At 44.2% G+C, this 22,665-nt stretch overlaps 1 protein-coding gene across 4 annotated transcripts in view; it reads right to left on the bottom strand.

Annotated features, from left to right (window-relative positions):
* RIMKLA (ribosomal modification protein rimK like family member A) overlaps window positions 1–22,496 on the bottom strand; it is a 30,384-nt gene extending 7,888 nt beyond the window's left edge. The window contains exons 1-5 of one of the 4 annotated variants that reach the window (XM_032493983.1): window positions 22,210–22,341; window positions 16,759–16,899; window positions 16,179–16,268; window positions 6,948–7,178; window positions 3,694–3,780 (exon numbers count right to left, since the gene is read on the bottom strand). In XM_032493983.1, coding sequence (XP_032349874.1) covers window positions 3,694–3,780; window positions 6,948–7,178; window positions 16,179–16,236 — 376 coding nt within the window. In that variant the 5' untranslated portion in view covers window positions 16,237–16,268; window positions 16,759–16,899; window positions 22,210–22,341. Of the gene's footprint in view, window positions 1–3,693; window positions 3,781–6,947; window positions 7,179–8,778; window positions 8,970–9,472; window positions 9,534–16,178; window positions 16,524–16,758; window positions 16,900–22,209 lie in introns of those variants that run through there. The other 3 variants (XM_032493984.1, XM_006174523.2, XM_032493982.1) reach the window with 3 other exon arrangements.
* Between the last annotated feature and the right edge of the window lie 169 nt (window positions 22,497–22,665).

Below are 22,665 nucleotides of genomic sequence, written 5' to 3'. Positions count from 1 at the left end.
AAAGGAATAACAAATTTAGGAATAAATTTCACCAAAGAAGTGCAAGACTGATACACTAGAAACTACAAAACACTTCTGGAAGAAATTAAAGGTTGAAATAAATGGAAAGACATTCCATGTTCAGAAACTGGAAGATTTAATATTGTTACGATGGCAAAACTCCTCAAATTGATCTACAGATTCAATACAATCTCCATGGAAATTCCAGCTTCCTTTTTTGCAGAAATTGATAAGCTGATCCTAAAATTCATATGGAAATGTAAGGGACCCCAACAGCCAACACCATCTTGAAAAAGAAAGACAAAGTTGGAGGACTGGTACTTTCCAATTTCAAAACTTACTACAAAGTTACAGTAAAAGGACAGTGTAGCCTGGCATAAAGACAGACATATAGATCAATGGAATAGAACTGAGAGCCCAGATAAACCCTCATCCAGATGGTCAGTTGATTTTTGACAAGAGTTCCAAGGGCACTCAATGGGGAAGGAACAGTCTCCTCAACAAATAATAGCAGGAAAAACTAGATATCCACAGACAAGAGCATGAAGTTGGACTCCTTCAACACACCATATACAAAAATTAACTCAAAATGGATCAAAGCCCCAAATGTAAGGGCTAAATCTGTAAAACTCTTAGAAGGAAACATAGATGTAAATCTGTATAACCTTGGAATAGGCAAGCACAAAATAATATCAGAAGCTCAAGTAAGCACAGGAAAAAACAGACAAATTGAACTTCATCAAAATCAAAACCTTTTGTGCATCAAAGAATACTATCGAGAGAGTGAAAAGATGCTCTAGAGAGTGGGGAAAAAATCATGCTCAAATTATGTATCTGATAAGGGTGTAGTAACCACAATATAGAAAGAACTCTTAAAAATTCAACAATAAAAAGACTAATAATCCAACTGAAAAATAGGCAAAGGATTTGAATAGTCATTTCTCCAAAGAGGATATACAAATGGCCAATACATGAAAAGGTGTTCAACATCATTAGTCATTAGGAAAATGCAAATCAAAACCATAAAAAGATCCGACATTATATGCACTAGGAAGGCTATAAGAAAAACAAATCACATATTTAAAAGTTGCTGAGAGTAAATCTTAAAAGTTCTCATAGTAAGAAAAAAAATTTGGTAATTATGTATGGTGACAGATGTTTACTAGATTTATTGTGATCACTTTGCAATATATACAAATACCACATCACTACATTGTACACCTAAAACTAATAGAATGTTGCACATCAATTATACCTCAATTAAAGAAAATATTTTAAAAATTAAAAAATAAATATATAAAGTGGGTCATTACATTGCTAATGCTTGGAAAACATGCATTTTGGCTTGTGGTTTATTTTGATGGTGGAGGTATGGTGACTATTTGCATAATTTGTCGAGACAAATTAATACACCCAATATAAAAGTTCTATTTAGTATGTGGAGAAATTAGAACTATCACACACTGCTGGTGGGAATGTAAAATGGCATGACTGTTATGGAAAACAGTTCGGCAGTTTCCCTAACGTTAAACATAAAGTGACTATATGACCTTGCAATTCCCCTCTTAGGTAAATACCCAGGAGAAATGAAGACACGTATTCACACATAAACTTGTACGTGAAATGTTCACAGCAGCATGATTCACGAAGCAGGGCAACCCAAATGTCCATCAGCTGATGAACAGATAAACAAAATGTGGTATCCCCATACAATGGAGTATTACTGAATCATAAAAAGGGATAAAATACTGAACCATGCTACAACATGGGTGATCATGCAAACACTATGCTAAGTCAGAGAAGCCAGACCCAAAAGGCCACATATTGTATGATTCCATTGATATGAAATGTCAAAAAGAGGCAAATCCATAGAAATAGAAAGTAGATTAGTGGTTGCCAGGAACTGGGGGAAGGGTCATTGGGAATGACCTTTAAAAAAGTACAGGATTTATTTTGGGGTGGTAGAAATGTTGTGGCATTAGATAAGTGGTAATGGTTGTGCAGAAGAGTGAATATCCTCTGAATTGTATAATTTAAAATGGTACATTTTGTGTTCTGTGAATTGTATCTCAATTTTAAAAACATCTAAAAATATTATATATTCTATTTAATTTCTGTTTATTGTCTGTCTTACCTTTTTACAATGTGAGATCCTTGAGGGTAGGAATTTTTGTTCTGTTCCTTTCTGTATCCCCAGAGCCTGAAATAGTGCCTGGTGCTTTGTAGGCACTCAATAAATATTAGTTGAGTTTTATTTTATGTATATTTTACCACAATAAAAACACAGTTGAGAGACGTTGCATTTTTGCACAGTAGCATATCTGACTAATATTCAGAGCCCCACCTTGCCACTCAAACTCATTTCTCTTACTCCTCAACAGGACGCCTCTCTCTTCCCAGGTCACTTTGTTCACACCTGCTTCTGCATGTTTGCTCACCCACTTCCTCCAGCTCAAATTCGACACTCCAACTCAAGTCTCCTTTCCTTCCACTGAAGCCTTCTTGGCCTCAGGGCAGAGTGGGCCCCTCCCTCTGTCAGGCTCGAGCAGGCCCTTGGAGGTGCCTGCCATAGTGGGCATCACCCTGCAATGCAGGGTCTCTACTCTGCACACTGGACGTCGAGAGCAGTGAGTGTGTCAAGTTCATTTCTACTACACAGTCCTATCACAGGAACTGCTCATTCCATGTCCATTTAGGGCCCCTCCTCCCACTCTAGATGCCCTGAGCATTGCAGGATGCCATCTGGGTACCATCATAAGGTACCCGCTCACGTATCACAGGGCGGGGGCACTTCTTTCTGCTCATACATCCTCTTCCACCACTATGCCCTGAGGTCTGTAGTACGTCTTGGAGACAGAGATGGGCAGGACCTGGTTCCCACCCCTGATCAGCTCACAGTCAAAAAGGGGAAAAGGCACATAAATCTCTGTTATAAGGTGTAGAACTATGCCAGAGGCATGGACAAAATGCTATGGAAACACAAAGGGGAGAGCAATTGAATTTGTCTGGAAGAGAGGGAAGGAGACCTGGGACTTGGAGGAGGAAGACATGACTTGTGCAGCTGGTCTCGAAGGATAAGAAGTTCACTAGAGGGTAGAGGAAGACAGCATTCCCACAATGGGAAGCAAGCAGAGGTTTAAAGAGAGCAAAATACAACTAAATCACTACGCTGTACACCAGAAATTAACACAACACTATAAACTGACTATACTTCAATTAAAAAAAGAAAGACAAGAAAAAGCAAAATATATGGTCTAGTCCAGAATGGATTACGTAGGGGTCACATGGCCAGATAAGGCTGCAAAGGAAAGTGAGGGCTGTTTGTCCAGAGCCTTTGGTACCAGGGTAAGGAATATGAACTTTGTCTAACAGGCAACACAAATTCTTGGAGGGTTTTTCAGCGAGTGACAAGAAGAGATCTAGGTTTCAGAGAAATGACTTCCCCGACAGAAGAGAGGATGCACTGGCCATGGAGTCAGGGAAACCAGTTAGGACCAAGTCAGGAGGCTGCTGCCAGAGTCCAGGGAAGGGTGGAGAAGGGTCTGGACAAAGCAAGGCCCGTGGGGCAGCGAGGAGGGGGCAAGAGGTAAGGACGACACCGCAAGCTCCGCAAGGGGGAGCTCCGTCTCTCCCAGCGGCGCTCCTGCCGCCCGGGGCGGGGCAAGGGGCTCGGCGGGGCGGAGCGGCACTGACCCCGGTGTCCGCGCGTGCTTTTCACCACCACCGGGTAGCCCAGCGGCTCGGCTTCATCGATCATTTTGGAAAAGTCTTCATGCCCACCTGCCGAGAAAAGCGAAAGTCAGTGAAGGCAAGGCTGATGGTCGCGGGCTCTGTGGGAATTCTTTGGGGGCCTCGCGTCTCTCCAATTTAGGCAATTTGAACCCATTCCCTCGCCAGATAGTCTTAGTGCGCCTGCCTTATAAAAGGTGGGAGCAGAGAGATAAGGAAAGCAACATTTACCACGTGCTTCGACGTGGCAGAAGCTTCACCAGCCCTAGTTCGTGTAATTGTCTTGACAATCCCACAGGGAGGGCAGGGATATTTCCCTTTACAGTAGTTGGGGTAGGTGGAATTCTAAGAAGGCCCCCAAAATTTCTACCCGCTGGTTTACATGCCCCGTATAACCTCCTCTCCCGAGTGCGGAAGGGACCAGTGACTATACTGGGATAGCATTCCAGTGATTAGGTTCATAATCAGTGGACTTTGAGTTAATCAAAAGGAGAGGATTCTTGCTGGGCCTGACCTAAGCAGGTGAACCCTACAAGAAAATGAAGTATCAGAGAACCTTACCTCCTGACCTTGCAGGAGCAAACTGCCACAGTGGAGAGGCCATGTGGCGGAGGCAGTGGGCAGCCTCTAGGCGCTGAGAATGGCCCTCAGTTAACAGCCAGCAGGGAAGTAGGGGCCTCAGTTCTACAACTGCAAGGACTGGATGCCAACCAGTAAGCCTGGAAGACCCCAGACCAAAGATGAGGTCACAGCCCAGCTGCCCCTTGATTTCAACCTGGCAATACCTGTGCCAAGAACCCAGCTATGCTGTGGGACTTTGGACCTACAGAAATGGTGAGATGAAAAATGGGTGTGAGTTTAACCTGCTAAATTTGCAGTAGATTGTTGTACAGCAGTAGAAAACCAACCCACAGAAACCAAGCCTGGGATTTGTCTCCCTCAAAGTTAAGGTGTGACTCGAAAGCCTGAATTGGCTCCACTACACTCCTTTAACTCTTCATTTAAAAATGTGAATAATAATGTATATTAAAATCTTTCTAAGTTGTTTTATAAGCTTCCTCGATTTCCTATACCTTTGCATCTTGAGGGGACTGTTATTCTGCCTACCACAGGGAGTCATAAATTTTTGCAAAGCAAAATACTCTGGAATGCTACTAAGACCTGTCACAGAAGTGCTAATGATTAAAAAAAATAATAAAGCAGCATGCAGGGGCAGAGTAGTTAATCAGGGGCATCTTCATAAAGAGGACATTTTATAAGAAGAGAAGTGCCAGCTTCCTGACACCCACTGATAAACTTATCTCCTCTCTACTAGCCATCCTTTTGTCCTTCCCTTGTAATACAGTGCAAGAGGGGTCCTTCTCATCTAAGACCATCCCTGCACCTGTGCTTTGGACCCTCTCCCTCTCCCCTTCTCAGGAATCTTGCACCATTAAGTATCCCCTCTCTGCTGTATCTTCCACCCCCGAGTTCCTAATGCCATCAGCATTTTAAACATGCTCAGTTCTCTCCCTTCTTAAACAAATATAACCCCTGTTCCTTGACCCTGCATCATCCTTGAACTACAGCCTTGCATCCCTACGATCAAGTACTCAAAGGGTTTCCATTTCCTCACTTCCCATTCACTTCCTCATCCTTAACAAGTGGGCTTTTCTCCCATCACTAAGCTGAAGCTGTATTCATTGAACTCCCTGTTGGTGAATCCAAAACATGTGTCTCCGTGCTTACGTTACGTGTCCTTTCAGACTCAAACACCACTTTTAAGTATGCCATCCTTCTTGGAATGCTCTTCCCATTGGCTTCTGTCATCTCTCTTCTTTCTCTTCTCACCGCTCCAGTTGCTCTTACTTAGTCTCTTGCATTGGTTCTTCTTCCTTTACCCACTCCCTAAAGGATTCCCTCTTGAACCCTCTTTTATTAAATTTTATTATTTTCTTGTGGTAAAATACACATAATGTAAAATCGACCTTTTAAACCACTTTAGGTGTACAGTTCACCCCCTCTTCATTCTATATATTCTCCCTGAGTAATCTCTTCCATTCTTGTGACTTCATTTAACATAATGGAGGTCTCCAAATCCACTTCCCTAGCTACCCTTCACTCAGTGGCTCCAGATCCACTTATCTGCTACCTACTGAATATTTTTACTTGCATATACTAGTGACTTCAAACAGAATGTGCCCCAAACTGAAATAATCTCTCCCGACACTCTCCTGCCCGCCGTCTGCTCCTTCTCTTCCATGTTTCTAGTCTTAGTGAGTGTTGGCTTTCACATCTGGTTGCCCAAACCAGAAACCAGAGCCACTCTTGAGTCCTCTCCACACCCCTCATATCCAATTAGGCATCATGTCCTAACAGTTCTATCTGAATCTGTTCACTTATCTCCTTAGTTTAGACCGTCATTAGTCACTTGCATTGTTTACAAAGCCTAACACTACATATCCTGTCTCTGTTTTGTCCCAGTCTAATTCCTCCTCCACAGTGCAGCCAAACTGATATTCTGAACTCTGCTCAGGCCATTTCCTTGCTTAAAGCCCTCCAGTAACTTCCTGTTAGTCTCTGATCTCCTTCATATACTGTACGTGGCTACTTCTCTTTCTAGCCTTATATTTCAAGTCTATCTCCCTTATGTTCTACAGACCCCTCCAAATACCACTGATGGGTCATGTTCTCTTTTGCCTCTAGGTCTTTCTATATCCTGCTTTCTGCTTAGACTGCTCCCCTGACCCCCTTGCTTTGGCTGGATAACTTCAGCTTAGTTATCCATCTCTTTTGGGAAGCCTTCCTCAATATCTTCTGCTGAAATTAGGCACTCCCCTATGTATTCCCAGACCATCTCGCACTAACTCTTACCATGGCACTTACTACACTGCCCTGAAATTGCCTGTTTACTTGCTGTCCTCTGCCTCTGATGAACGGAGAATGCCTTGAGAGCAGGACTCTCTTACTTATTGCCAGAGCCCAGTGCAGAGTGTGGTAGTTGGCACACAGTGTGTTCCAGATACTTACTAAATGAATGAATTCCAGAGAGAAAGAAGCAAAGACATTTCAGACAGAGGGAATGACCATGGTAAAGACTCAAGATGTTGAATTGCTTAAGAAGAACAGATTCACCTTGAAAACCAACAAGAGATACCAGGGGGCTTCCGGGGAGAGAAAACATAAAGATGCAGGTGATTTGGGAAGACAAGTCCCGACCCTATTTTAAGGACACTCACCGTAGGAGAAGGTATCTGGCATGGGGACCCCATGTCCAGCCAGCTCCTGGAACGTCCAGAATTTGTTGATGCAGTTTAAAATGCTCTGTGGGCGGTTGACTAAGCGGCAGCCCAACTTCTCCAGGTGTCTCAGGACTGTGATGTCACTATCCGATTGCACAGAGGGTGTGGGCACCCTGACAAGCACCACGTCTGGGAAGGTGGTGAGCGCCTTCTGGTTCAGCTGCAAACCTGCAATCAAAGGAAAAGGTGAGCTCTGTGCTGGCCGTCCTCTACTCCCGCAGGAAGAACTGGTTCCAACAGACTCCTCAAGACTGAACCTAGCAGGAAGACAGCCTTCAGAATGGCACCTGGATATCCCGTTGTGATGAGACGCTACTGTCCACCCTACACTCCAGATGTGCAGAGCATGATACTGAGGAGACCCAAAAGAATGCACGGGCGAGAAAAAAGGGCAGTATAGCAAGAATAATCCAAGTTAGGAGATTATCAGTCCACAGGAGATGATGTAGTCCAGCGCCTTCCTTTTATATATAAGACTAGTATTACTCAAGGTATAGTGGCTCAGGAGGCTGGAGGCTTCCTGACAAGGAGCGCCGTGCAGGTCCCTTAAGGTATCTTTACTACCCTTACTTAGTGTCTTACTAAGTAAAGTATCTTACTACTCAGTCTTTAAAAGTTAGCTAGAATATTATGAATCGAATGAATGCAAAAATGTCAAGTTAAGTGAGAAAAACAGGATACAAAATTATCAATACAAATTAGAAAAGGCTAGAGGAAATATACCAACACTTTATCAGTGGGGTAATGGAATTATAGGTGATTTCCTATTTTATACTCATTGGTATTTTCCAAAATGTCTCCAAATTTTACTTTTATAACAAAAAAAAAACCTAAGAAATCAATCTACTAAAATAAATTCAACATTGAACAGAAGTAAAATGCATCCAAAAACGATTGGGCTATATATCTACACAGTGAAAGGACTTAAACTTAGATGACACTGGATGAACTGGGAGTATTATTTTGTAGCGAAGATTCAGAGGAACAGGAGTGCAGTCTTCAAGTATCTGCAGGGCTCCCTGCAGAAGAGTTATTTGGCTCATCTTCTATGACCTCAAGAGACAGAACAAGCCATAAGAGCATTATTTTTTCTAACTGTTCACTGTTGCATCCCCAGCCCCTAGGACAATAGCTGGTGCGTGATAGGCACTCAATGTTTGTTGAACTGTACAGAAGCTACAGGGAGATAGCTTTGGGCTCAGCAAAAGCGATACTTTTCCACTGCCTTCAGATAGAATGGGCTGAGGCTCACTGGTCATCTGAGGATGGCACAGAAGGAATGCAAAGGTTAGATAAGCTCACAGCAATTTGCTTGGTCTCTTTCAACCCTGATGTCCTATGGTTTGTATTACGCAACGTAGTCACCTAGGCATCTCAGTATGCAGGGATGCAATGATGGAGATAGAAATGGGATAGACAGGGCAATGAGAGGTTAGTTCAGGAATTGCTTGGTCTGCCTTAGCGACCCTTAAAGGAGTCTCTAAAATGCTCTAAAGAAAACCTTTTAAACACAGTTTGAGACCCATCTTACAGGCTTTAACCTAAAGCACCTTCAATTTCATAAGTGATAGAGGTACACAACCAAATAATTCCAAGAAAACAAAAGGTACTAATGAAGTTACTACTTCTCTATCCGAGGATGAATAATATTAATACAAAAACTCTAAGGAAAACAAAAGCAAGCAAACAAACAAAAAAAACCACCCAAAACCACAAAACTACTGCATGGATCTAACTTGTACAGTTTCTCTCCTTCTAGGTATCTCACCAATTTTAAAAAAGAGTGCAGGTGCAGTCATCAAGTTAGATTGTTTCTAGTACTTCTGCGGATGGTGTGAACCCAGGGAACTGGAACAGAATTCTCAGGGATGATTTGAAAAGAGCACTCAGGTTATCTTCACTTTGCCATCAGAAAACAGTATCAATTATATGTGCTTTTTCCTTTGCCACTTACAACCCCTGGGGAAAATAATATGAAAGGGGGAGAAAAAGCAAACCCTGAGTGATATCCTCAGAGTCGGTAGGAGAAGAAAGAAAAGGATTCAGGTTGGTGAAAATGGTGAGTAAATACAGAACACTCAGGGGATAAAGCAAAAGCCCAGGACAACATTACATAATGAGAAAATGCAAGCAAAAATGCTTTGAAGACTACAAAACGCTATACATACGTTAAGGCACTGGCATTAGTATTGCATAGACATTCTACTGAGCAAGGTAGGACACTTTATGGAGATTTTTACCACCTGATGACAAAAAATGGCTTTGCAACAGAAAAGTGACCTAGAGAGATGAGAAGCAGCAGAAACGTCTGGCTTTTAAATCTCAACATGAGACCACAGACAAACAGTTAAACTTCTAAATGGGAAGAAAAGAAGTCAATCATTTCTGGAACTACCAACCACAGGTGGACAGAGACAGCTCAGCCTCAATGAGCAGGTTGACATACACCTAGGAAGTCTTACCAGGACTTCATTTCTCTTCTCCAAAGGTAAATCTTTGGGCCTGGCTCATTCCAACTGGAGCCTTTAATAAACGAAGAATGGAGTGGGTTAATATGAAGCTGAAAATGCTCTCCCAAGCAGTTAGACGGGTCTGGTCTCTGACTGTGCTAGGAAGACAACCAGTTACTCCTTTGTCCATTGACCCAGCTCCAGCATCCTTGCTATGGGCAACGTCACTTGCCCCCTGTTCGTTCCCATTCTCTTTGCTGTCTACACCTAGTCTAAATCACCATTTCAGGAAGTAGTAGACAAGAGCGTGCTGCTCGCCGCGGCGTCCATCAGCAGGAATCGCAGTTCCACACAGCCATGGCCAAGAAGAGCTTGGGTTTTTGGCTGGCGCTTGGCAAACCTGTCGGTGAATTCTGAAACCTTTAACCACTTTTTAATCTCTCTCCCTCTCCCCATTAATGTCTCCTCTCTGGAAAGGATGGAGCTTAATGTGTCACCTTTCCTAGGATCCTGAATGTTCCCACTGCAATCTACAGGCCTTAAGCCAAGGGAATGAAGAGCTGACACAGGACCTCTGGGAGGGCAGGGCTCTGCTTGGCTGCCAGTGGATGAAGGAAAGCCCTGAACAATGAGGGGCTCTTGCCCTCAATAAGAAGGGATCTCATGTGATTAAGTGCCCTAGTGCTCTAGGACATCGCCTTGACCTGGGAAGCAGGGCAGGGGGAGGGAGCTGAGTTGCTTCTGCAATATTTAGGGTCTCCCAGACTCCTAGGCTGGGCTTGAGATTTGCTGTTTAGAACTCAAACCACTTAAAAAAAAAACTGAAATGATCACTCTGTCTCCAAACAGGTCAATGAGATAGTGAAAAAGATCAGACTCCAAAATTGTTAGTATAAAGACCAATAGTCAACCTAGTCTAAATCAACTTTTTGAAACTACAGCAATATTTTCTCCATATTCCTTTTAAAAAGAATTATATATAAAAAAATAAAAAAAAGAATTATATACTTTCATGGGTAATTATGTTCTGATTTCCTTTGGACTGTATTATTTATATTTGGAAATATTCTAATATATTAAAAGCAAGATCCAAAAATGATTAACTTTTCCAAAGAATTGAGCCTTTTTCCCCCTAACCTATATAGTAGATTAAATTAATTCTACACAACTAGGCTTTCACATTTATATGTACAACCACAAAGAAATGCACTTAATAATACAGAGAAATAGCTTTAGAAATAAGCAAATCATTATGGGGATGTAGCACTCTAAAAATGGAAAACCATTCTCAATCATTCATACCAATAGAGGGATAAAGCATGAATAATAGAAGATGCAGTCATCCAGAGCTGAGTTTAGCTAACGTTTTTATTGATCAGCTGTTGTTTTGGAGGTACTTTGCATGTATCATCACATTTAAATTAAAGTCGTCTTGTATATGGGTCCCCACACCAGATCTGACTGTCAAAGTCTTTTCATTTACACGGAACTGATGCACAGTGGGTCCCACCCTCCAGACCTGTGAGCACACAGCACTCCTTTGTGTACACACGTATACATCCCTGGCTTCACAACTAAAAAGCAAGCTTCAAAACTCAACTGGCTTCTTGTATGCTAGGAAAAAAAAAAACTCTTCATGTACAAAGCAAGTGGCAGAAATAAGAAAACAGCAGGACACTATAGCATGAGAGCAAGCAAGGACCTGAGTTACGGCAGCTTTTAGAACCATTCTTCTTGGATCAGTTAACCGTGGCTGGTAGTGAAGCTCTCTAAGTTGTCAGAAAGGAATCCACAATATATATAAAGTAAGTGGATAATAAGCCGTAAGTGCTGCATGGGGTACCGTGTTATGCCAGGAGGAAGACCATCCCAAACATGACCTGGCTCATCAGTCACTCTCCAGGTTTTCCCCAGTCTCTTTCTACCCCACCCTCCCAACCCCACCTGCCCCCATATTTTCTCATAAGGAAGTTTTTTTTTTCCACTTTTTTGGGGGGGGCATAATTAGGTTTATTTATTATTTATTTTAATGGAGGTACTGGGGATTGAACCCAGGATCTCGTGCATGCTAAGCGCTGCGCTCTACCACTGAGCTCTTACCTGGTAGTTATTTTTATTCTTGAGTAGATTCTATTGCCTTTCCTCTTCCCCCACACCACTTTTTTTAATTGAAGTACAGTCACTTACAATGTGTCAGTTTCTGGTGTACAGCAGAATGTCCCAGGCATGCATATACATACATATATTCATCTTCATATTCTTTTTCATTAAAAATGTGGGAGTTTGAGATTTGCAAATGTTAGCCACTATATATAAAAATAGATTAAAGAAAAACAAGTTCCTTCTGTATAGCAAAGGGAACTATATTCAATATCTTGTAATGTCCCTTTTAATGTTCTTTGTTACAATGCCCAAAGAAATCTCACTCCCACCTCATTAAAACCCACAGTCATTATGTGGCCACCTTATCTTTCCATAAACTGCTATTGGAGGTCATTTAATTCAATTCAGCTGTTATTGAACTGTTGTTGAGATGAGTCAGACACACAAAGGAGCAGGAATACAGAGATGAACCAGGTGGTCTCTGCCTACCAGGACCTTATAGTCTCCTTACAGAGAAAAATAATGACATTAACGATTTTAATTCATTCAGTCCCTCAATGCACGTTTCATGCATTCATTCAGTGAAGATTTATTTAGTATCTACTTTACTTTGGGCCAAACCCAGTGTTAGTCTGGGTTTCCATAGAAGGACACCCAGAGACAAAGACTGAAGTGCAAGAGATTTATTATTAGGATGGTAACTGCAGGAAACACTGGGAGGGGAGTAGAAAAGACAATGCTGCACATAAAGGGTGTGTTCTTAAGTGAGAGATCACCTTAGTCCCTGGGGCTGAATCCTGCCGAGCAACAGTAAGAAATGGTTGAGTGCACACACCTCAGTTACTCAACCCAAGGGGCAAGGGAGCTAGAGATTTGTAATTTTTATATACCAACCCAGCCTGATTCAGAACTGATCCACGGCTGTGGTATCAATTTCCTGGCCCTTCTGGATGGCCATGAACTTGTGGGCAGAGTGAGCTCCTGTGATCAGAGTAAGCCATCAGACAGAGATTTGGGTGCTGACGGTTAGACAGGAGGAAGGGGTGGGCAGTGCCATCAAGTGGTAAAGGCAAAAGGGACACGAGGGGGCCTCTGACAGCTAAGGAACAGGCACTCTTAAGAGCCGGGCACAGGGGTTGAGGTGTGTGAGTGAAACAAACAATGTCCCTGGAATTTAAGAAGAAAGAAAACACACAAGTGTAACTAATGTCACTGATGCTCTGTGCAGAGCACCTTGGTGTTAAGAAGAGTTATCAGTCTGGTTTGGGCAGGGGCTGGGGAGGTTCCAGCGCAACGTGAGAAGTGCTCTCGCAGGCACGTATATCAGAGAACAGTGACGGCAAAGGAGGAGGGCACAGTTAGGTGATGATCTCTAAGAGAGAAGCAAGGAAAATTTTAGAAACAAGATGCTGACTTGTAGTGCTTCTGGGCTCAGAAGAAAGGTGTAAAACGAATAAAGCCATAAAATCCACTCTCAGAGACAAGTCAGTGGTACAGGCAGAGCAACTATGAGCACTGAGTGCAGGGACATCCCGGGGCTAACGCACTTGAAAAAGGCATTTCAAGAAGTTGAGGCCATGTGAGATGAAAGGCAACTAAGGCAAAGTGGATAAAGTACCGGCCAGCAGGTCGGAAGCTTGATTTAATTCTTTGCTGTCATTTAACAGCTTGGCAAGATATAATTTCCTGGGGTCTCAGTTTCCCCTTCTGTAAAATGGAAGGGTCCCAGAACTTGAAAACCTTCCTCCCTCCCCCACCTTACCGACACAGTCTTTCCTGCAACCACGAAGACAAATCTCATCAAGGCCATTTCCCCTTTCATTTCAAGACTCCAGTCTCCAAGGTCATGTTATTTCCTTGGACTCTCACCCCAACTCGGCTCCAACATTGCCTTTTGGACTTCCACTTTCCATTCCCGCCCATCTCCCCTGTGCCCTCGGGGACTCAGTCAATGGGACTTGATGGGCAGCAAATGCCCTATCCTTGACCTTTGTAGTGAGTGTTCCTTTCCCCTTCTTTTTCTGAGTCCAACTGAGCCCCATCTCTATCTGCCCAGTGACACTGCTTCCCCACCAGCCCTCCCAAGCTGTGGCTGTTTTTTCTTCCTCGCCCCGGGATTACTGCACCCAGAGGTAGGAGAGATGTGCTCCTTGCTCCTCATAGACCATTCTCCTTCTCTCCCCACAAAACACCCAGTTTGGCTCCCATCAGACTACACCACACATCTTTCCACTTGTGCAGGTCACTCCCCTATGCTTGAAGCTCTGCCTCCTGACTCACCGACTCTCCCACGCTGTCATAGATGTTGGTGATTTCAGCATGCCTATGAAGAATTCCTCCAATGCCCAGGCCTCTTGGTTTCTTGACTTCCTTTCCTCCCAGGATCTTGTCCACCGCCCCTCCCCAATTACCACTCCCGGCTACATTCTAGACTTCACACAATCATCATAACTCCAATCTCCAGCCACTGTCTCCTATCTTTCCAGTACTCTCTAGTGCCCCAACTCCAGCCACACTTGGACACCACTAGGAACTACCATGCATAGATTCCCCCATCTTTTCACTATCCCTCACCCCCTTCACACCCTCACTTCCCCTCTTGCCCTATTTAAATTCCATGGTCAACAGCACAGCATATACCCTCAAATCCTTGCACCTGTTTCTTGCTTGGCTAAACCATGACTCTGGTTAGACAGATTCAACTCTCTGCCTGCTCCATGTGTCCTCCTGTGCAACAGAGCACATCTTGAGAAAAATCCACAAATCTGCTGACCGGCCTCAAGAGCATGCTTATTGCTGCCTGGTAAGCATTCCATTTCCCTAGACCTCTCGTACCCTCAACCCTAGACACGATTTCACGCTTTCTCTTCTTGCCTCAAACCTTCACTTTTTCCTCCCTCCTTCTCATTCTCACGCTTCCTCTTTCAATGAGAAAAACTGAAGCAATCAGAAAAGAACCTCTCTCTAAGCTCCCACCGGCACAAAGGTTACCTTTTCTATCACGATGGCTGAAGTGTCCTTGTTCCCAGTTTAGGCCAAGCCATCTCAGTCACTTAAAGCACTGCTCCAGCAATTCATCTCTCTCCTACCTCACCAATTTCTGTCTCTCTACTGCATCATTCACATCAGCATACAATGTGCTGTTATTTCTCCCTTCTTTAAGAAAAGCCTCGGGGAAGGGTGTAGCTCAGTGGAAGAGTGCATGCCTAGCATGCACAGGGTCCTGGGTTCAGTCCCCAGTACTCCCTCTAAAAATAAATAAATAAACCTAATTACCTCCTCCCCCACAATGGGGTGGGGGGGGAGAGCTATGGAGAGGTCATCCTCATGCTTTGTGAAGCTGCAAGAGGAGCAAGAAATGGATAACATTTAGAGTTTAAGTATTACAAATCTTACTTATGATAAAATCATCAAGAAAAGAGCAAAGAACTTCAAAAAAAGAAAAGAAGAAGAAGAAGAAGAAAAGCCTCTCGGATCCACCTTTGAGCAATGTCTTAGCTCAGGCTGCTATTACAAAATACCACAGGCTGGGTGGCTTAAACAGCAGACATTTATTTCTCACAGTCTCATCAGACTGGGGTATGATATTGGGGTGTCAGCAGTTTTGAGTTCCAGTGAAGGCCCCGTTCCCGGCTTGCAGACAGCTGCCTTCCTACTACAGCCTCCCATGGTGAGGAACCAGCAGGAGACTCGGGGAGAGAGAGGGAGACAACCTATCATGGGGGTCCCACTCCCACGCCCTCATCTAAAGTAAATCACCTCCAAATATCATCATATTGGGCATTAAGGCTTCAACATCAGGATTTTGGGAGAACACAGTTCAGTCCATGGCAAGTTATCAACCGATGTTTTTTAACCTTCCGTTTATAACAAAACTTCTAAGAGTGTGCATATATGCTGTTTTCCACTACTTCATTGAAACTGCTCTTACCAGAGTCACAGTAGACAAATCTCATCAAGTGCTAAGTCCACGTCGCTAAATCCAATGATCAATTCTCAGTCTTTGTCTTAACTCGATCTACCAGCAACATCTGGCACAGGCTGACCACATCTTCCTTCTTTAAATACTTTCCCCCCTCGGCTTCCAGGACACCACACTCTCCTGGGTTTCTTCATTTCTTTTACTGGGGATTCTTTGCTGGTTCCTCCCCCTCTGCCCAACCGCTTAACAGTGGAGTAGCCCAGAGCTCAGTCCTTGGACCTCTTCTCTTTTCTATCTGTAGTCACTCGCTTGATAGGTGTGTGGAGATGCTCCTACTTTTGATATCTTCAGGCCAGGGCTTTCCCCTGAATCCCTACTGATATGACAAACTGCCTACCTGCCATTTCCATTTGGATGTTTAATGGCATCTTAGACTGAGTCCTGGTCCTCACCACCTGCCCAAACCTACTCTCTCACATCCTTTCCACATGAGTAAATGGCAAACTTTACCCTTGGAGCTGCTCAGGACAGACTTTAGAGTCCTTCTCGACTAGTCTTTCCTGACCATCCAACGTCTGATCCAGTAGGCAAATCCTAAAAACCTTGTCTTCAAAATATATCCAAAATCCAGTCACCTTGCACCCCCTCCCCTGAAATCATTCTAGTCCAATGATCATCATCCCCATCTCTCACCTGAACTGCAGCAGTAACCTCTCCTAAGTGACCTCCCTGCTTCTGTCTTTGCAGTCATCAGTCTGTCCTCAACACGTGGCTGGCATGACCCTGTGAACACAGGGCAGCTCATATCACCCCTCTGCTCAAAACTCCTCAGGGGATTCTCAGCTCATTCCAGAGTCAAATGACCCACAAAGCCCTCTTGTGGTTCCCCTCCCGCCTCCACCTCTCATCCCCTGACCTCATCTCCTGACACTTACCCCTTGGCTCGCTCTGCTCTGGCCACACTGGCTTCCTTGCTGTGCCCTCTTGCCTGAACTACTCTCCTCCCAGATATCGAAATGGCTTGCGTCCTCACCTCCTTCAGGTCTTCACCTGAACATCATATTCTGGGTGAGGACCACTCCAGCCACGTTGTCTAAAAATCATAATCCCCTCCCCCACGCCCAGAACTGAGCTATCCCCATTTCCTACTTTTTCCCTCCTTGGTTCTTTTCACCAACATGCTATCTATTTTACTTATCTGGTTTGTATTCTGTCTCTCCATCTAGAGGCAGGGATTTCTGCCTGTTTTGTTCTGGTGCCTAGAATAACTTACATGTAGTAGGTAGTCAACAGGTATTTGTTGAGTGAATGAATGAATGAATGAAATCATAATAAGGAGGGTGAAGACTGTGTTCTTCTCTTCATTCTGTCTCCAGCACCTAGCACAGTGCCTGGGTGGGCACCCAGATGATAACTGTGGAATGAAATAAAGGAGTGAATAGACTGTTGTGAAGATTCACTGACACGTACAAGGTATTCAAGTATTAATAACAGAGTTACAGGAATGAAGAATCATTATTCCTGTTAGTTCTTCAATACAAAGTAACTTAAATTTATCACTTCCTCATAGTCGAGTTCTTTTTCAGTAGTGAAGGGTTAAGTAGAAATAGACTGAGAATTTCAGGTTTTGCTATAGGTTTATGTTAAAATAATATAAAGCCCTAATTAGGTGAAGCCTCTCCCGGAAGTGGATAAGGTGGCTCACTTACCACCTTATCCACTTCCGGGAGAGGCTTCACCTAATCACCCACTGGGAGGAGGGGGACGAGTGAAGTGAGGCTGGTACTGATGGACCTGGATGTCAGGGGACTCTCTGGTAGTAAGGGGAATGACAAGGAGGCATAGATGGATGGAGATGACATGGACCTCATGGATGATGGTTGGACTCCTTCCACCAGGCAAGCCTAACAAACTAGGTGGAGGTGTGTGACGGTAGCAACAGGTGGTTCAGAAATCTACAAGGAGGGCTTTGTGATCCACTAAGGATCCCAATCTATTGGTTCTAGAACGTTTCCCAACACAGTTCATGAGATGTCCCCCAAAACAACTGTCAGAAACATCAACACAAACCACACTTCAACCCATCCTCTGTCCTTGAGGTCAGCCTACAGTTATAAATGTGGACTCAGGGGTAAGGTGTCTCCACTCAGCATTCACGTCAGTTTGGAAACATTATATGGTCAGTGCTTCCACCCACCCTCTGACCTTTCCACTAGTGCTGGATGGTGGTGTATTCAGATTACAGGGTGTCAGACACAGGCCTTTAGCAGGGACTGAGGTTAAAGATGAACCTTTATGCACCAAGGTTAGCGTGGCACCCCTTCCTGCTAGTGTCTTCCTGCACAGTAACAGAAGTCCATCCTTTCTCCCTGAAGCCTCTGTGGTCTTTTGGAAGCCTATGATAATACCATTTCCTCATTCAAATTTACTTAGCATTTCCCTTCACCCAAACCTTTTAAATCTTACTCACCTGATCATTACAAAGACCCCAGTGAAAGTATCCCACAACACCTTAATGTAAAGAACCTGACCTAGAAACTGCCATATTGCCACCAAGGTTTCAGCTCTGAGAGCAAGGGAAGAATGCTGAATCATCCTGCTCCTGAGAGACAAACTGAAACGCACGCTCATTTCCAGGTCAGACTCATTTCTTCTGTCTTGGTATCTGGCCCTGAGTTAGGGACAATGCTCATTTCTTGAGACAGTTAACTGTAAAGAACAGTGGGTGGTCAGAGCACTTAATCTGCACCAGTGACTCTGTCCTCAAATAAATAAATGTCCTCATCACCAAAACAATTACGCATCCAATCATGATCTCTTAAACACAGCAGCTAATCACAGCAAAAGTCTCACATGCCTTAATTAGCCTTTTAGGCACTTTACTCAGTCATTCAACAGACATTAACTGAAGGCCTACTATGCACCTGTTCTGTCGCATACATTTGAGGAATCCCCAGTCATTTAGGGAGTGAGAGAAGACAAACTTTGCAAATAGATAAATCATAATAAAATATGATGAATGCTATCTTAAAAGGTCTGCACGATGTTATTTGCCAGCAGATGGAAGAGACTGCTTGGGGACAGGGGAAGGAGTTGAAGAAAGACTTTATAGAGAAGAGGGACTTGAGCTGGATAAGAAGGATGAATAAAAGTTCCCCACGTGGGAGGTAGCTGGACCAGAGAAGCATCTCAGGTAGAGGCAATTTCAGGGCAAGGGACATGGTGAAGTGGGTGTAGGCTGATGTAGGGGTGGAGTGGAAGAGAGGAAACAGAAAGTGCTGAGGCCAGATTTACTGAGTACTGGTCCCAACAGCCAGCCAGGACTCTGTGCCCAGATATCCTTACTGATGTTTATAAGATTAATGTGTAAAAAGAACCTAGACCTATGCCTGGCACAAACTAGGCGCTGCATATATTTTGCCTTGACTATAGCAATGTGCACTGTGGTGCCACATTCACCACCACCTTATTCCTGGGATTGAGATTAACAAGTATGTACCGAATGAATGAATGAAGAATTTGTGGTTTCTAAGGAGGAATTAGAGATGGATAGGATTCTCATAATGCTACAGCCAGCAGGGAGGTGAAGGGCTAGTGTTTTCTACAGGATTGCTTCCATCACCTGAAGGTCATTACTCTTCCCAGTAGCCTCCCTACCCAAACCTGTGCTGGGTTGGAGAGATCACTGAGTTAAAAAGAATAAACATAAAATCTTGCATTTGCACAGCTGTTCCAGCTTATTTGTACTCTATCGTTTAACATAACTGCAACTTTCATTTATTTATTTATCTTCTAATGGCCAAGTGCTGGGGATTGAACCCAGGACCTTGTGCATGTTAAGCACGCGCTCTGCCACTTAGCTATTTCCCTCTCCCAATCTTTTTTTTCCCCTCCCACCAACTTTAAATCCAAAACTTTTCATCTCTTGTCCGAATCCTATTTCAGGTATAATCTGAAATTCTCAGCTATGGGTTTGGGTTCCCACTAGCCTCCACAGAGGAAAGACTGGGAATGAATTTACGCAACGGGCAGAATCATGGCCCATATCTGTCCCAAACTGACTCCTTCATGCACTCCTACACAAGTCTCAGGAAGGAATGGAAAGGAGTGAAGGTAAGAAGCCCAAGTAAAGGTGGTACCTTAACTTACTAAACTATAACATTCCTTTGCAACATCACTGTTGAGCCTCAATTGAATGTAATTCAGTTCAATTCCACACCTACTGAGAAAGGAACTATGGGCTGCAGACGTCCTAAGGCATACTTATTCCATATCACTGGCTGGGAGTTAGGAGATCGGGTTTTAATCACTGGTTTGCTGTTAACCAGCTGGGTGGCACTGAGCTAGTAACTTCATCTCTTTGAGCATCAGGTTCTTTGTTTGTAAAATGAAGGGGTCCGAATGGATGATCTCAGACTCCTTTCCGGTTCTCACAATAATTCTCAAAGTGGGAAATCGCATCAATGTCACTGTAGCTCTTTCTGTATTTCAAACCCAGTAAGTTCTGGAGTTCATTTCAGAGGAATGCTTTGGCTCAGCAAATTACCGAGGGTTTTTTATAGTTGAGTCTAGAAGAAACTGGGAAAGACTGCATAGCTTTATGCACTGAAAAATATTTACTGAGTGCTTATTATGTACTGAGTGCCTGTTGTGTGTGAGGCAATATTTAGACACTGCTACAGCACTGAACAAAGCCAACGTGCTCACCCTTCTCATGGAACTCACTTCCTTGCGCCTTAATTAATCCATCCACACACACCAAATAAATCTTTTTACTGCTTTGGATGGCAGAAACAGTGATCTAATAGGTTTGTTCTATGTGTTGTGATTTGTGTGGGGCAATCTCTGAACTAGCAGAAACTGAAAACTGCTTCAAAAATACCTGTCTTCAGTCTCTCTATCAGCTAGACAAATAACTAAGAAGATTTTCTTGTAGTTTAAAAAGAAGTAACTCCTGGTTTCTGAATAGACTGAGATGCATTCACACATGAATTCCAGCAAAAGTTTAAAACACTGAACAAAAGGGTTGAACTGTTTCCTGCAGCACTAGAGTTTAATTTTCTCTTTTCCTATGACTGATTCTTTAAAATGGGGTTTTAGATCCAAAACAGAGAGCACTTCTCTACTCTTTCACAGAATGTGTGGTAGGTCTACAACAGGAACATGGTGTGGAATGATGTTACTGTACCTCAAAAAAGGCATCTTTACAGGCTGTAAAATAAATAAAGAGCAAACAGAACTACTCGCGGGGTGGAAAGATATATATACTTGATCTAGATTGGTAAAAAAGAACAGAGTATTCCATTTAAGTATGATACTGACAGAATTTTAAAGCTAGAGGAAACTTAACCTTTAGTTTTATAAATGAGAAACTGGAAATTCAAAGACATAAAGTGACTTGGCCAAGGCAAAGTCAAGATACGTGTTAGCGTAAAGCTGTAATAAGAATCCAAGTCTGCTGATTGCCTGCCTGCCCAGGAATCTAGTTCCACATTAACTAACTATGAGAGTTTTAGCAAAGCAAGACTAGAGAGATAGTGCCCTTTATGGCTGACAGCCACTGTTTTAGACTAAATGTATGATACCTGATGTTTGTAGTGTATTTCTCCAGCAGGCTATACAACCCAATATTACTTACAAAGGGTTTAGATAAATTTATGGATGAAACATTTAGAATAGATATGTTCACTCAGAAACAGGTCATATTCAAAATCTCATTTGTAAGTGGCCTGCTCAGAATTTGGAATCCCTTTCCCCTGCCAAAGAAAAGTAACGAAGTATTAGTTTATTTAACCAGGTATGGTTGAAATAATGTGAATGGTATTCCAAGAAGCACCCTGACTGGCCCCAGCACCCACTGAGTCCTGGCCCCTCCTGAAGTGAACAGATACCTCCAGAATGGAGGCTGGACAGACTCAAAACTGCAAGCCAGGGGGAGGTTCCTAAACCAGGATTCCTATGTTGGAGACTGTTTGTATAAGGATAATCAAGAATATCTAAAAACATACTTAACCTTTTGAGGTCAGGGTCACATGATGTCCATATCTACCCAAAAAACGTCTACCGTGGACACAGTAGTGGAGAAATCAGTGAGGCCAGAATTGTCTGTACCGGAAATCTTGGCTTTTCTGGAGTCAGAATTCAACTCCTTCAGGGAGGAGGACGAGTTAAAGAAAACCCATCAAAGGTCTCTTCTCCCACTTTACACTCAAGAGGTGATTCCAGTCTTTCTCAGGCTTCGCCCCACATGCCGGTTCCTCGTTTGGCAATAATACTCTGTGTAGTGTATTACTGATGCTTGCACACTCCCGGAAACTTTTTAAAACATTCATTTTAATGGCAATTTTATAAATTTAATGTGGTTTCTATAAATCTAAGCTGACAGGATTTCGTTGCAAACAGAATTTGCTAACTTAAGGTTAGTAGCTTGATTTTTCTCGGACCTCCAGGCGGCTTCAGGTGAATTCGAGTTCCTTCCAAACTCAGTCCCCTAAGTGAATTAAACCCCGTTCTCAAATCTTGGCTTCAGGACAGATGCTGGTGGTCAAAGAAGCTCTCAAGGTTAGGGGCTTTCTCTAATCCAAAGAGGTCTCTCAGGGGAGAGAGGTTGGTTTGGGGGGCCCGAAGGAGGCTTGGCTGGGGGAGGGGCGGGTGCGCGCGCCCACCCGCCGGCTCTCGGGGACCCCGGAGCACCTCCCCGCCCTCGCGGGCCCGCCTGGCTCACCGAGGTTGCCGCCGACGATGGTGACGGCGATCTGGTCCATGAGCACCGCCCGGAAGCTCACGTCCTGCTCGGAGCAGCGCTGCCGGAGGGCGCGCAGGATCTGCACCTGCGGGTAGTCCTCGCGGATGCGCCGGTCCGTCAGGAACCAGAGCTGGGAGCACATGGCGGCCAAGGCGGCGGCGCCCGGCGAGGCGCGAGCCCCCTCAGCGCCCCGGGCCGCTCGCTAGGCTGGCGGGCCGGCGGCCGGCCGGCGGGCGTCCCGGCGAGCGCGCGCCGCGGCTCCGCTCCCGCCGCGGCTCCGCTCCCGCCGCGGCTCCGCTCCCGCCGGTGCGCCAGGCGCCTCTGCAGCCCTGACCCAGCGAATCTGCCCGGCCACTCAGCGCCGCCGCCGGCCGCGGCCAGCCAATCAGCGCGCGGCGGCGGCCGCGGGCCGGCCGCGGGGCCAGCTGCAGAGGC

Source organism: Camelus ferus, chromosome 13, assembly GCF_009834535.1.
Source record: "Camelus ferus isolate YT-003-E chromosome 13, BCGSAC_Cfer_1.0, whole genome shotgun sequence".
Classification (NCBI taxonomy): Eukaryota; Metazoa; Chordata; class Mammalia; order Artiodactyla; family Camelidae; genus Camelus; species Camelus ferus.
The sequence above is the reverse complement of the archived record's forward strand: the minus strand, read 5'-3'. Positions and strand labels throughout refer to the sequence as shown.